At 34.6% G+C, this 16,097-nt stretch overlaps 1 protein-coding gene across 3 annotated transcripts in view; it reads left to right on the plus strand.

Annotated features, from left to right (window-relative positions):
* The window catches only part of LOC150100846 (histone-lysine N-methyltransferase EHMT1-like), a 416,509-nt gene that overhangs the window by 387,595 nt on the left and 12,817 nt on the right, over positions 1-16,097 (plus strand). For all 3 annotated transcript variants that reach the window (XM_090401402.1, XM_090401404.1, XM_090401403.1), the window contains one exon: positions 7,863-7,941. In XM_090401402.1, the coding sequence (XP_090257528.1) occupies positions 7,863-7,941 (79 nt within the window). The remainder of the gene's footprint in view (positions 1-7,862; positions 7,942-16,097) is intronic.

Consider the following 16,097-nt stretch of genomic DNA (forward strand, 5'->3'; position numbering starts at 1 on the left):
GAGAACCCACTTGTCAAAAGAATCTTGGCAGGGATATCACTTAAAGATAAACCTGCAGAAAAAAATCGATATTTGGGTATCCACTGAAAGTAAATTAAACATAGCAAATGATCTTGACACATCAGATGATGTATTGAATTTTTGCCATGGAAAGACAGATAATACTGGCTGTCCTTATTTCCCAAAATCTATTAATATATATAAACCTGACAAAGGTAAGCTCTCAACTTCTTGGAAATCCAAGAAGTTTACAAAGTCAAAACAGTAGGAAAATTTTTATAGTGGAACTGTTGTGGGTTTCACCAGAATATTGGCGATATCAAAATCTTGCTGCAGAAACACAAGTTTTTCTTTTTCTGTCTGTAGAAACATATTTAAAAGTTAGTGAAGGTCCCACCTTATGGAATTTCACTGTTGTTAATAAGGACAGAAATGGTCCTGCACATGGTAGAGTAGCTGTCTAGTGGGCAATCTTACTCCTTCCTATTATGTCTAGCTTAATATTGGAAAAGTTTTTTCCCAGTTGCTGTGGAAGTAGAAATGAATTTGGCTATCCATGAGATTTCTTATTACACTAAGTTCTGTATAGTTCCATATATTTACCACAGGGTTAGGAGTTAAACGAGGTTAAACTTGATAATCTTGCATTACAACTGCTCTACCCATAGTTTTCATGGATGATTTTGATGGATACAACACTCTGTGGGATAGTGCAAATGCAAATGGACAAGGTCGTATCATTGACACAATTCCCACCAATTTTGATCCCTCCCTTCTTAATGATACATTCAACACTTTCTTCCATATGCCTACCTGCTCATATTCTGCATTACAATCTGCTCTCCTGGCATTTTTCCACTCCTGTGGGGTGTTGAAGAGAACATCTATGGAAGCGGTCATTTTCTTGCTATATACAAGGGTGGTCTGAAACGTTCTCAGCCTAACAATGAAAAAACGAATTTATAATTTCAAAATTATTTTTATTTTTAAACATACTCTCCCTTAAGCCCAATAATGCTCCAGCCCAATTATCCTACCCTTGTAGTGGTTCTCAGTAAGATCTGCAAAATACCCCTCTACAGTTGCAATCACCTCTTGATTTGAAGAAAAACTCTGACCAGCGAGGAAGAGTTTTAGTTTTGGGAAGAGATAGAAGTCAGAGGGAGTCAAATCTGGGGAATAGGGTGGATGTTCCAACAATTCATAGTGCAAATCCCTTATTTTTCCCATTGCCAAAACACCTTTGTGGGCAGGTGCATATCCTGATAAAAGATGTTTTTTTCTTCTGCGAACCGGGTCTTTTCTCACGAATTTTTTCATCTAGTATGGTTAAAAGATCGGAATAATATTCCCCAGTTATTGTTTTATCCTTTTCAAGATAATTAATAAACAAAATGCCTTTTGTATCCCAAAACACCGATGCCATGACCTTTCCTGCTGACGTAACCAACTTTGTCTTCTTTGGCGCTGAACAACCGACTTCTGTCCACTGTTTTGACTGCTGTTTGGATTCTGGTGTGTAATGGTGAATCCAAGTCTCATCCATAGTAATAAATCGACCCACAAAATCAGTTTTATTCATGTTAAAATGCTCCAAGCACTGTTCAGAGATTTTCATGCAAATACTTTTTTGATCTGCTGTGAGCAAGCATGGCATCCATCTTCACAAAGCTTTTTGTGGGCAGGTGCATATCCTGATAAAAGATGTTTTTTTCTTCTGCGAACCGGGTCTTTTCTCACGAATTTTTTCATCTAGTATGGTTAAAAGATCGGAATAATATTCCCCAGTTATTGTTTTATCCTTTTCAAGATAATTAATAAACAAAATGCCTTTTGTATCCCAAAACACCGATGCCATGACCTTTCCTGCTGACGTAACCAACTTTGTCTTCTTTGGCGCTGAACAACCGACTTCTGTCCACTGTTTTGACTGCTGTTTGGATTCTGGTGTGTAATGGTGAATCCAAGTCTCATCCATAGTAATAAATCGACCCACAAAATCAGTTTTATTCATGTTAAAATGCTCCAAGCACTGTTCAGAGATTTTCATGCAAATACTTTTTTGATCTGCTGTGAGCAAGCATGGCATCCATCTTCACAAAGCTTTTTCATTTGCAATTCTTCATGCAAAATATATCCTACACACATTCTTTTGAAATGCCTATAGTCTCAGCAATTTCACGCACTTTGACTTGCTGGTCATCCAATACCATATCGTGCACTTGATCAGTGATTTCTGATGTTGTTACACTTTTTGGATGTCCTTCACTTGGAGCATCTTCAAGGCTGGTACGGCCACGTTTAAACTCAGCAGCGCCCATTTCTTAATTGTCGAGAATGAGGGAGAAGAGTGATATAAACTTTTATGAACTTCGAATGAATTTCTTTTGGCGTTAAACCAAATCTTTTACAAAGAATTTTATAACTGCACGATACTCAATTTTATCCATTTCAAGGGATACAGACAACTCTTTTGCTTCAGACAGTTGTATAAAACAAACTACTGGATAGAATTACTTGCAATTTCACATAGATGCTTATGACAGCTGTACCATCTTAGAAAAAGAAAATCTTGCCAATGGTGTCGCCATCTATGGTCAAGGCCTAGAACTTTTCAGACCACCCTCGTACAATGTCTTCACAGGAACCATGTTCTTATACACAGATGCTCATCTGGGAAATGGTCCAGGCTGACACTGGAATAATATTGCCCATCTTGCAAAATTTAATGCTGAAAAAGTTAGCCAAATACCTATCAATGAAACATAGACGTATAGAATGAAGCACAGGTAAAAAAAAAAAGGTGATATAGAAGGATTAGCATGTGCATAAGCATGTCAGTTATGAAAATTATATGGAACAGGCTAAAAGAGTTCCAACTGTCATACTGTCTTGGATATGAAAAGAAATTGGCTCTGCAAGCTAAAGAAACCCAAAAAAATTTCATGCTTCAAGTAAAAGAAAGAATAACTATGAAAGAGTAATTTTGCTGAATGTACATGGTATGGATGTGACTGATGCAGAAGAGATTTTTCAGGTAACTTGTGCTAAAAGCTACCAACCTGATAGCTTTTATCAAAATGGGCACCTCTTCACTGGATACAGAGGTATGTGAACAGGAGGTACTGTAACTGTTGCATAGAACTAAATAAGAATTTAACAGTAGGGGTTTAACATGTGTGTTGATATGATATCAGCACAAATGATATGATATCACTTGTGCTGATATCATATGTTAATAGAGTGTTCAGCTAAACTGGCTGTTCCTTTGACCAAGTTACATAATTTGAGCCTCAGAACAGTGAAGATTCCACAGGAGTGGACATGTATAACAATCCCATTGCAAGAGTGATGCAGGTCAACAGAGAATATGTACTTTGCAATGAACAGCATGAGTTTACTAATGGAAAATCATGTTTAAGCAATTTGCTCGTATTTTCTAATGTTACTGTTGAGTTAGACAAGGGCAATGGATAGGCCATGATACTTTTTTGATTTTGCGAAGGCTTTTGACAGGATACAGCATGTACGACTGCATAAATTTGAGAATATGGGTTTGGATTATAAAATATTATTGTGGATAAGAGGATGACAGATTAAAGATACAAAAAGTATATGGGAGATGTGAGTCTGCAAGATTCAAGGTAAGCAGTGGTTTTACCACAAGGATCAGTCCTTAGTCCATGGTTATTTGATCTTTACATTAATGACACTGAGAAGGATTTGACAGATGACATAAAGATAGGCAAGGCAATCAAGAATGTGGCTGATATGCCCTATTTGCAGAATGATTTAATAGGCTGAAATTGTGGACATTTGAAAATGGCTGTCAGTTCAATGTTATAAATTTAAAGTCACACACTTTGGGGTGATTAGATATCCCATTTCATATTATATTGGTGGGATTATGCTAGAAAAAAATTATCAGGCTAAGGATATTGAGTTGTAATAGATAGGAAGTTGAAGGACATATATCAAATATTGCAAATATTACTCACAATAATTGCAATGGTGAAACAAATGTTAGATAAGGAAGTCATTTTGCCTCTTTATAATGCTTTGATATAACCTCACTTGGACTGTTGTGTACAGGTCTGGTCTTCTGGTTTCCGTGGTGATGCTGATACAGTGGACAGTGTGCCAAGAAAATTGTTAAAGATGATATCGGGATTGTAGATTGCAGATTATGAAGACCAATTGAGAATTTGTGTGAAGGCACTAGCAAACAAGAGAAAGAGGGGGTAATATGATTGAGACTTACCAACTTCTGAAAGGATCATACAGGATATCAGCAGATGAAATTTTTAATTTTTGTGAAGGGTTGGTGAGAGGACAAGAGAGCATCCATGAAAGTTGAGAATGCATAAGCAGATGAGAGCCAGATTTTGTGCATGTGATATGTATATGTTACCTCTCTTGATGAGTCCCTGACCTTTTTCCTGCAAGTTTCTTAATTATAATAATAATCTCAAACTTATAATAGAATATTATTATTTCTCGAATGATTTGCCATTAATTTTAAAAATAATTTATATTATATAGTTTAAAAAATAGTGAACCTTGATATCATGATTAATTTTATGTTGGTCATCTAGTTCTTATTCAAATTGCACATATTATTTTATCATTTTCCCATAAAGTATTCCTTTTAAAACTTTCGAATTCTCACATGTACTTTCATATCATAGTTCTGTTTTTGAGTTTATTCATTTTGTGTGTGTGTGTGTGTGTGTGTGTGTGTGTTATTTGTTATCTAGTTTTTTTTTTTTTAACATCTTTTATTTTATTCTTTACCTCTATATCCTAGATTTTCTCTTATTTTGATAATTTGCTTTTTATTCATTACTTTTATATTAGAAGATTTATTCATTAATTTTTTATTCCATTCAGTTTTTATTCATTGCTACTATATCTTGGCTTTTATGTTTTATGTCTTTCATCTTATTTTATGCCCTGGGTTTTTTTTATTCATTACTATTTTGTATCTTTAATTTTACTCATTCTTTCTCAAATAATTTGTTTTTATTTTTAAAGATAAAATTTATATTGATGATTAATCTAGTTTTCATACTACTTCTGTATACTTAGAAGTTTATGCTATCAAGGTAGTCTTTGATTTTGTCACTTTCACTAATCATTGACATATGTGCCTTTCTTTTGCTTATATAGTTTCAATCACATTTCATGGAATAATCATAAATCAACCATAGCCAAAAATAGTTGGTTAAAGTAGGGTGCCTTATAAAATAAAAAAGCTTGGTTATGTATTCTCATGTTTAAACTTAAGGAGCAACATGAACCTGGAGTTCAGAATACCACTCACTTATGGCTTAACAAGTGAAACAAGAAAGCCTACATTTCACCTACAGTTTCCATACCAAGATGTATGTACACACAACACACCTTGGGACACATGATGTTCATAGTGGAGGGGCAGTTTATAAGATCAGAGCTAATTGCTCAGTGGCAGTCATCATGGCAGGAAGCACTGACATACAAATTACATGAGATCAAGCCTGGAATTAAGCATTGACAGTCTAGTCAATGTAGAAACAGAAGAGAAAGGAAGTTGTTCGTACTATGCTTTGCATAGGTCACCGTCATCTTACCCATTCTTATTTATTGAGGGCTGATGGACCCACCTGTCTGATTAGTGTAACATGTCTCACCATTTGTCATGTTCTGGTGAAGTGCCAATATAGAATGAATTTTTTACTACTCTTGATGAGTCATATACACTCAGGCAGATCTTAACAGACTCAGACAAACTGCATGGAGTTTATAACTCTTTATGCAAACACAATTGATTTTAAATTCTATTTATATGTAGATATTGCTTTGCTTAACTTTGTTTTTTAAAATTTGCCTTTCATACATCACATGTTATTTACTAATTTATCTCTTTATTATTACATTGAATGCTGCTGTAACCTTTGGTTTGGTGTAGTATGTTGTTTGCTATCCTGGACATTTAATCATGTCTGCTATATATGTTCTTCTGTGTGGTTTGCCTGTTTTGCAGGATGAAAAACTCAAGCTTCTGGGAGGAAAAAATTCATCACCACCATATGAGACTAGCTAACTCACCTTCACTTGAAATCCTTAATGCACATAAACAAGATGTACTTTTACAACAAGAAACAGCCACTGGACTGAAAAGTCCAGTGACCATAATCAGATATAAACTCATCCATCATTAATTGCCCAAGAAGATTAACCACATCTCCTTTGTCTAAGGAATCACTGACCATATCACATAGAACTCTTGACCTTCATGTTCACATTCTATCCTCTTTGGAAGCTTTCTTCATTTCACTCAGACAAAGGATAGGCTATTCCTACTGACATTCCCTGGTGTTTATCAGATCCTTGCATCTGTAATTTATCTTATTTTGGCTAATCAGAGAGAGATCTGTAGAATTGCACTTGTTATCAGTATTAGTTGATTTTTTTTAGCCATATTCATTTTTGCTAAACCTGGCTAAAAATAGTTATAATTAGAGTTTTCTGCTCTACAGAAACTAATGGCACATCCTCTTTAAAAATACAACAGTCTAGTACAGTTAACTCTCACTATAGTAAATATCATTATAACAAACTTATAACAGATTACTAGAAACAGACATTTATAATAGATTACTAGAAAGTCCTGGCCAAAGCTTCATTCATCTTGTTGCTTTTTTTTTTAAGGACATGTTTGTTTTAGTGAGAATTAATTGTATCATTAGTATTATTGAATGAAATGAAAGGATATTAAAAATCTAATATTCCTTCATACCAAATATTTTGAAACTGAAAAGTTTCAAAATGTTTTGCCATGAAGGAATAGTAGATCAACCTGCCTGCTTATGAGAATACAACCTTCAGTTTCCTTGGATTTATACGACTTAAAAAACATGAACTCTGTCTATGAGCCTGTATGTTCACCTTCACTAGTCATCGTTCAAACAGCTATCAGGTTAGTGAGATCTTACAATCAGGATCTAATAAAAGACAAAGATACAGGCTCATGGGCAGAGTTCATGTGTTTTAAGATATGCAATCCCAGGGTCACTCTACCGAATGTTATATTTTCATAAGCTCTGCAGTCAATTTCAAAAACTTTCAAGTTTCAGGATATTTGCTTAGGAAAGAATAATGGATTTTTAATTTCTTTCTTTCAATAGCTTTACAATGTAATTGATGCCTTCTACTCTTCCTTCAACAATTATTGTTAGTATTATTTTGTTTGGTAATTAAAAAAAAAAGGCGTTTTTTTCATATTGTTTGTACTGTACAAATTTTTCATAATTTTGAAGTTACTTAATAAACTGAATTATTTAATGAAATCTCTAAGCATGATTACCAAAGATGATTCTTATTTATTCTTATCATCTTTGGTAATCATGCTTAGAGATTTCATTAAATAATCAGTTTATTAAAAGTACTTTTTTTTAATCAAAAACAGTTAACAGTTTTTTTAAGTTAGTAGTGTCTTAAAAACTGAAATGCAAGATCCGATGACATTAATGACCTGATAAATAACAGTTCAATTTGAAAATTGACCACAGGAAGCTTTCACACCTCTTGAAGATGCATATCAAGAAATCATAATGATGATGATAATGACAAATAATATTTTCAAGAATAAATTTTTCATAATTAAACAATTAATTTTAAATTTCATGAATTTTATTCCTTGAAATTTTTTTAACATATTTCAATTTGTTTGCATGTTTTTAGATACTTTTAAAAAAAAATCTATAAAAAAGTAATTGGAAATCTTTATTATAAAATGTTTTCAAGTTCACATTTCAAAACATATGTTCATTCTTTCATGTATATTAGCATTCATTTGCTGAAATATCTTTATCTTTTTTTAGATATGTTGGAGAAATCATATCAGATTCAGAAGCTGATAACCGTGAGGATGATTCATATCTCTTTGATTTAGATAACCGGGTAATAGTTTTTTGAGTTTATCTTTTTTTAATGCAACTATTTATTAGTGTGTTTTTCAATAGCCAAGTAATCTTATTGCTTACTTTAGCAACATGTCCTCTAAACATCAACTCTCTGTCTACTCACCTCTAAATTACTAGCTTCATCTCTTTCCTGGAGTATAGTTCCATCATTGTGGTGCATAGCTTGCAATCTGTTTATTCCAAAATGTATAACTTCGCATTTCTCCACATTAAACTGACATCAATTATATTTTGCTCATACAGCCTATTTAAATCGTCCTTCAAACTCCCCACATTGTCTTTATTAACTGTTACTCTACCTAATTCAATTGTTTGTATCATCAACAAACAACTGACTATTTCCTTTCAGATAATTTCCTATATTATTTATGTGCAAAAGTGATCCTATCATGGAACCTTGTAGGCACACTACTAGTCCTGCTTTCATCTGGATTCTGCTCCTCCTTATACACTTTTTGATATTTGCCAGCAGCCACCTTCTTATCCACATAAATAGTGTCATATCCATCTTCCATTTGTTCTAATTTGCATAACTGAGTTCTATGTAATATTTTTCAAATGCCTGTTGCAAAATCCAGCAGAATCATCATGGCACCATTTCCTTTATCCATCACAGATTTCACTGTAGTATAAAAAGTTATGAATTACTAAGGCATGACTGAACCTTCACAAAACCATATTTCCCCTCATAGAGCATCATATTCTTATCCATCCATTCTTGAATTCTCTTTGTGATCAATTTTTCCAGTACTTTTACCACCACTCCTGAGATACCGATTCGTCTCTAATTTGCTATTGCATTCTTAGAATCTCCCTTATGCAAAAGAATTATTTTGCCCTCTTTCCATTCTAACCAGAGCTGATACTTAAATTAAAGAGCCTAGTCACAGGCATTACTAGTTCCCTTGAACATTCTCACAAAATGCAAGCTGATATCCTATCTAATCACACAGCTGTATTTCATAGAATATTGTGCAATATTCTATGAACCTCCAATTCGTTCATTCACCTCTGTTCCCACATCAGTCTCTGTCACATGTGTCACAGCATTAACTTCACCTTGGATAATATACCCTTGCAAAGTGTACCTCAGTAAACTCAACTATTTTATGTGCTTCTGACACCTTGTCACCATCAGCACTCATTAAGGTTATTCTTCCATAATCATTCTTCCTCTTGTTACATAACAAAAGAACTCCTTGGGATTTCCTTTGGCCTGCTCGGATAGTTTCTTCTTGTAATCTGATCTTACATTCCATACCATGTTGGTCACTTTCTGGCTTGACCATTATACTGTTGATTTGCTTGTTGGTCACCTTTCTCTTTATATACCCTCCAAAACAATTTTGTTTTTTTGCAACTGATGCTTAATGATACTATTCATTCATCTAACTCCTACCTTATTTACCCTCCTTGTCTTAGGTACACAATTTAATATTGCTTTCTCTAGATGCTCCTTAACTATCTGCCATGCACTACTAACATCCTTCCCTTGCAGGACTTTATGCCATGTCACAGCTTCAAGTTGCCTCCTAAACTTGTTATAATCACCTGCTTTGTAGTTCCACATATACCTCTTCTTGACAGAATATACAATTATGTTCAAGAATTATATAAGAATGTACAGTTATTAAGAATATTCATTATGTTTTGCAATCTTCCAAGTTAAGACTGCATGGTCACCGTCCCCAATGTGAGGCAGTGTGGCCACCTTGATTTTGGATAGCTCTTGTGATCCTATGACCAGCTCCAATACTCTTGCACTTGAGTTCCCTCCACCACATGCTTACTCAAGTAATTATCTCTTAGTAGGTGTATAAATTCCATTTTCTTGCCATATGATATTTCTTCCAATCTATGCTTCCGAAGTTGAAGTCTCCCATAATAATCACTTGACCTACATCATCATGCTAATTTGCTGATGTATGTCTTCTAGACTATCTCTGTATATTTTGTCTTATTGACCTTGATCTTACACCAAATTGCTTCAATTGAACAGCCATCCTCTCACCTACCTCCTATTCATTTTGACCGCAGTTCATCTTCTATCATCAGTAGTATCTCTTCCCTCATCCTAACTTCCATATCCTCCCTGAAAATACTAACCCCTTCACATTCTATCTGTGTAACTACATCATCTGTTGTTGGCCAAGTCTCTCTAATACCTATAACTTTTGGTAAGGTTGAACAAAGCAATGCCCAAACTCTTCCCTCTTGTTCCTGATACTTCTGGCATTAGTAAACAGAAATTGCAGCATCTCTTTAGGCTTCCGATTACCTTGACTTCCTGAATTGACTACTCTATTCAATATTTTTGCTTGAAAGACTAGATTCTACAATAGTTGGTCATTCTCTCACTCACTTGTCTCATAGGTGCCTTCATGCGTGCGTGCACACACACGCACTGTATTTACCCTAATTAAGTTTCTTGAATTTGCACTTCAGCATGCTTGGTGAAAAAGCTCTCTGGACACCAAAACCATTTCGATGCAGTCTGTCAGCATTGTGCAAATTCTTCTTTCCATCAAACTTATACCATAGGCCCACAAATCTCACATCATTCCTTTTGCACAACCTGCATATTGATTCATTTGCTATCAACACCCTCATGCTCAATTCACCTCTATCTTAGCATTGCCAGAGACTTACAATCTTCACCTTCTTGCTCTTCATTTTTGCTTCTTTCAACAACTCCTTCACATCCTCCCTCAATTATGCATCCAAAATCTTTTTACTCTTTGTTGCACATCAGAAAAGTGGAAAAGATAAAAGGATTAAACAAGAATCTGATTTATTGGCAAGTTTAATATAATTTAATAGCAAGTGAAAAAGCCTTCTATGGTTGTTAGATAGTATATTGGATTAAACCTGAGTGTAATGCTTTAGGGGACTTCTAGGCTAGCAATTTCCATACTACTATTCTGCCAGTTTGCATAGGAATTTGATTAAATATTTCATGCATGTAACTTAAAAGCATCATTTACTATATATTCCATGTATTTTCCAATTTCATTTTACCTTAAAAAACACTCCACAAACACAAATATATGTAAAATGAATCTGGAATGATGTTCATGTTTTGATAACAAGAATATTCCCAAAATTATCTATTATAGTCTGAAACTTAAGATTTGGAATTCAGAACACAGGCATAATCACTACTTGGACAACAATTTTTCTATTTTCAAGTTATGTGACTTGTATATTTAGGGATATGTTTAAATTTGTCAGCCTGGTTGCTTAGGTAGTTAACATATCTACTCTCTAGCCAACAGACTGCAGATTTGAATCCCATTCTGAGCATGGATATGTGTGATTATTTTGGGTGGCTGATGAATGTCATCACCAGGGAATCACCTCACTTATTGGAGGTCTGTAGTGCTTGAAAAAGTTCTAGCTAGATTTAGTCTCTAGAGTAGGTTCCAGATTATGTAAATACAGGGTGGCCATAAATTAACTTTCCCTCTTTGGAGGTATCTGTAGCTAAAACTAATACACAGAATGAGACCATATTTTATATTGAGACTTTCGAAGGCATGGGGAGATGAATTCTGCAAAAAAAAGATTTAGTACCAAAAGTCGCTGATAGGGGAAATTTTGGCACTGGTGGAGCCAAAAGCAATCAAATATTTGCAGTAAACCCAGGTAAAAAGGATTATGCAAATTTTATTGTGCACACGTGACAGCAGCGCCACCAATTCCACTTAAAAAGGGATTGGGAACGTTCAGGCAGTTATTCGAATGACTGAAGAATTGTGCTCAATATGCATCCTACCTTGCCTCAGCATGCTTTACCTGTTAAGTTATTTTACCTTAAACAGTGCAATGCCATAGTAGCCCTTTGGGAATTTAGAAGGCTCCATAACCTGTGTACAGGTCCTATGTCAGCTGTAGCACTGAGAGCTATGATTAAGAAGTTTGAAGAAACTGGATCACTAGGAGTTAGACCTGGCAAGGACAGAAAGCAGTGCAAGAAGAGACAGTAGCAGATGTTGCTACTGCGGTGTTCGACGACACAGGGACCAGTACTAGTCTAAGCACTCGTGCCATAGTTTGCAAACTTGATATGGATTATGGTACAGTCTTGAAAATCTTATGGAAAATGCTTCACTTCTATCCATATAAGTTCAGTAATGAGAGGGTTATCAGTCAGTTCTTTCTAACAACATGGCCGCCTTGATCCCCGGACATCACTCCATGTGACTTTTGGCTGTGGGGGGTATTTGAAATACATTGTGTATGTTGGTGGCATTCCCAACTTGCATGTCTTGAAAGAGAACATAAAACGGGTTGTTATGAACATCCAATCTGACTCCTTACGCTCAGCTGTAGAGCATGTCGCACACCGGATGCAATTTGTTGTACACAAGAAAGGTCAGCACATTGAAAATCGTGTATGTGTGTCCAGGAGACCCTGATTCTGATGAATAAAATATTATTTCCTGTGAGTTCAATCACTACATTAATTTCTGTGTGTCTCACAAGTTGTTGTTTTAGTTTAACCTTTCGATGATGTAAGCGACAGCCGTGTCACTCATTCCAGCTGGATATGTGGCACGTTACAATGATAATAAGAACAACGTGCCACATATCCACCTGGAATGTGTGACACGGCTGTCTCTTACACTGTCGAAATGTTATTATTCCATTTTATCTGCCTTTAATGTAATTATCTGCCTGTTTTCGGCTCTGCAACACCAAAATCCCCCCTATCGGTGTCTTTTGGTACTAAATCTTTTTTTTGCGGAAATCATCTCCCCATGCCATCGAAAGTCTCAATATAAAATTTGGTCCCATTCTGTTTATTGTTTTAGCTACAGATGCCTCAAAAGAGGGAAAGTTATTTTATGGCCACCCTGTATGTGTGTATATATATATAGGATTCCAGTCTTTCATGGCTGAGAGTCATATAAAACAAAAAAAATATACTCCTGGTACATTTAAATGACCTGTTTATTATGCATTCTTGTGCTTGCTTTTTCAGTTCCTTGCATATGTTTATTAAAACATCAGTCATCTAATTTATGAACAGTTACCATAAGGGGAAAAGTTTTTCAGTGTATGGAACTTGTTAATATTTATTAGTACTTGACACATGTAAGTGTTTCAAATGTTGAACAAACTTCAACTTGAAAACAGTATACTAGCTCAAGAAGATATTCAAAGAATTTTAATTCTTAAATACTTTTTTCCAGTTTCTACTTTATGTTGATCTATGCTATATGGACAGAACAAAGGACAGATTTGTTCTGAATGTACAAAATAATAATAAAAAAATAAAAAATGAATAAAATTAAAAAAAAAAAACCCATTAACAATTTAGATTTATAAGCACGTAAATCACCATAATCAACTTAATATACTACACAGTTCTTCACTTATATGTATTTTAAGTGAAGAATTGTGCAGTATATTGTGTTCTTTTTTTTTTTCCCCAAATAAAATCTTTCAGTTGTAAATTAAGTTAAGAGAATAATAAATCCCTCATTATTTTATTTTAGAGCCGGATACGAAACTCGGAGATCAAAATCTAAGAGTTTCATGCCGAAGAGCTGTTGGCAAGTCCAAGCGTAAGTCATCACTTGGGTAGTACAACACTATGGCAACTCATTGCAAAGGTGGAGCAAGATCCGTCACTATCCTTAATATTTTCTCATAATGTAAAATGCAGCTCCTAGGAGATGTATTACTGTTTTACATTATGAGGAGAGGTCACTACCCAGACCAGTTTCGACCTTTATTGAGGTCTCATCAGTGAGTAGGTAGACCTGGAATACCAAGGTTTTAAGTGAACCGAACTTACATATACCCCTACTAACAAATTGCCAGACCGGTGTACCCATATATTATTATTATTACTACGATAAAGAGCCAAGAGGTGATCTTTCAGTTGTTATTTTGAAGGATGATTACCATTAATACAGTTACTATGTAATGTTTGCTTTTCTACATTTTAAGGACATTATGCTTTGTTTTTATGCTTATACAGGTGTTCCAAAAACGTATGCACACTTTGGTTTTTAATAACTGCAATGTTTATTTTCTTATATCTAATTTAGTAATTTTTATATTTTTAGAACTATTTTTCCAGTATAAAACCCCAAACAAGGATGTCAAATAGAAACTGTTTATATTTTGATTAGTTTCTTGAAATACTTTTTCACTTCATCAGGAAATAGCATGAATAAAGTAAAAACTAGAAAGCAAGTAATAACAGTGAAAATATTTGAAAATGTTTAAAACAATAGAAAGCATGCATTCACTGTTATGCAGGCTGCTGGTTTGTGGGTTGCTGTAACATACTACTGGTAGATACAAGTGTGTGTCATGATGGATCAAGGAAGATCAGACTTGATGTAAAATCATCCCTTGTTTTTTGTTATACTGTAGTACATCATTTCAGCTGATTCTTTGAATGCCCTTGAGTAAAAATGGTAATCAGTGTAGAGCATTTCAGTTTGTTGCTATTTTACTTGGTGTTTTGTTTCTGTTGTATGTGTGCTGCCAGCCTTGATTTTTGCTTTCTTTCATTTTCAATATCCTTGAAGTGTTCCTATCATCATATCTCACCAGATCTGTCAGTCTGTTCTATTTAGCATATACCACAATTACAACTGATCTTTTAGACACCTGTTATTTGAGTGGCTGATGTGGAGGTTTCAGACGTTCAGAGATTTTGTTGAGTGGGCAGAAAGCAAGTTTTAAGTTTTGTTTGCAAAACAATCTTTTTATTTATTTTTTCTGTAGAATGACAACAAACTGAAATGCTCCATATCGATCACCATTTTTATTAAAGAACATTCAAAGAACATCTGAAATGATGAAGTATCCTGTACAGTTCAATAAAAAACCAAGGGATGATTTTACATCAAGTATGATCTTCTTTAATCCATCATGACACACTAGTATGTTATAGCAACCCATGAACCAGCAGCCAGCATAATAGTGAATGCACGCTTTCCATTATTTAAACATTTTCAAATATTTTTCACTAGAAATGTTAATTGTTATTATTTGCTCCCTAGTTTTTACTTTATTCTTGTTATTTCTTGATCAAGTGCAACAAAGTATTTCACAGAACTAGTGGAAATAAAAAGTTTTTATTTGGCATCTTTGTTTGTGGTTTTATACTGGAAAAAATAGGTATAAAAATCTCCTATCCCCATACAGAAGCTTATGCAACAATTAATAATTTTATAGTTAAGAGTAAATGTTACTCTTAAATAATAAATTTAGTTTAATCCTTTATCCAAGTGTGAGCAAACAAAGTTTGCGCCTGAAAGTATCTTCAGGACTGGGGTAAGGTGGTACAACACCAGGCAACTCGTTACAAAGGTGGAGCAAGCTAACATCACTCCTATCTCAGTATTTCCCATAATGCAAAACACACCTCCTTGCAGATATGTATAATGTTATGCATTAAGGGAAGGGCCACTACCCAGACTAATTTCGACCTTTATTGAGGTCTCTTCAGTGGGAACCAGGCCCAAGTGGAGATACCAGGCAGAAGCATTAGCAAGGTCATCTCTACCTATAGGAGTTGCCAAACGGTGTGCCACCTTTTTATTAAATTACTCTGGATTTAGAGAAAGATGTTGAAAGTTTAATTTTCACTTGGTTAGACTATAATAAATTTAGTTTAATCCTTTATCCAAGTGTGAGCAAACAAAGTTTGCGCCTGAAACTATCTTCAGGACTGGGGTAAGGTGGTACTTTTCGACACACAAACATTGCATCACATTTGCATTAATAGCCCAGGTATGTGCTCAAAATTATGGGCATCTTTGAACAGATGTACACATGGCACAGCGGGTCAAATGCTTAGGATTCCATTGGTTTTAAATCACTCAGAAGGCGAGGTAGGGTGTGAGCTGGGATAGTTGGACCCAGAAATCAGTGACCGTGATTGGTTATTGTGTCAACCAATCCAATTAAACTGCATTGTCATAAGTTGCCGCTTTATTTATTTATTTATTTATTTTTCACTGAGTTTCATCTGTTTTGCATGCATAAAGTGTGAACTAACATGTTTTGGACACTGATATATAGACACATTTTTAATATATTTAATTTTCTGTAAATTATAACTTTTTTGCCCATATTTACAATGGGAAACAGTGTTGACAATCTATT

The sequence above is a fragment of the Typopeltis vanoorti genome, chromosome 12 (assembly GCF_054136105.1).
Source record: "Typopeltis vanoorti isolate ZY-2024b chromosome 12, IOZ_Tvanoo_1.0, whole genome shotgun sequence".
NCBI lineage: Eukaryota > Metazoa > Arthropoda > Arachnida > Uropygi > Thelyphonidae > Typopeltis > Typopeltis vanoorti.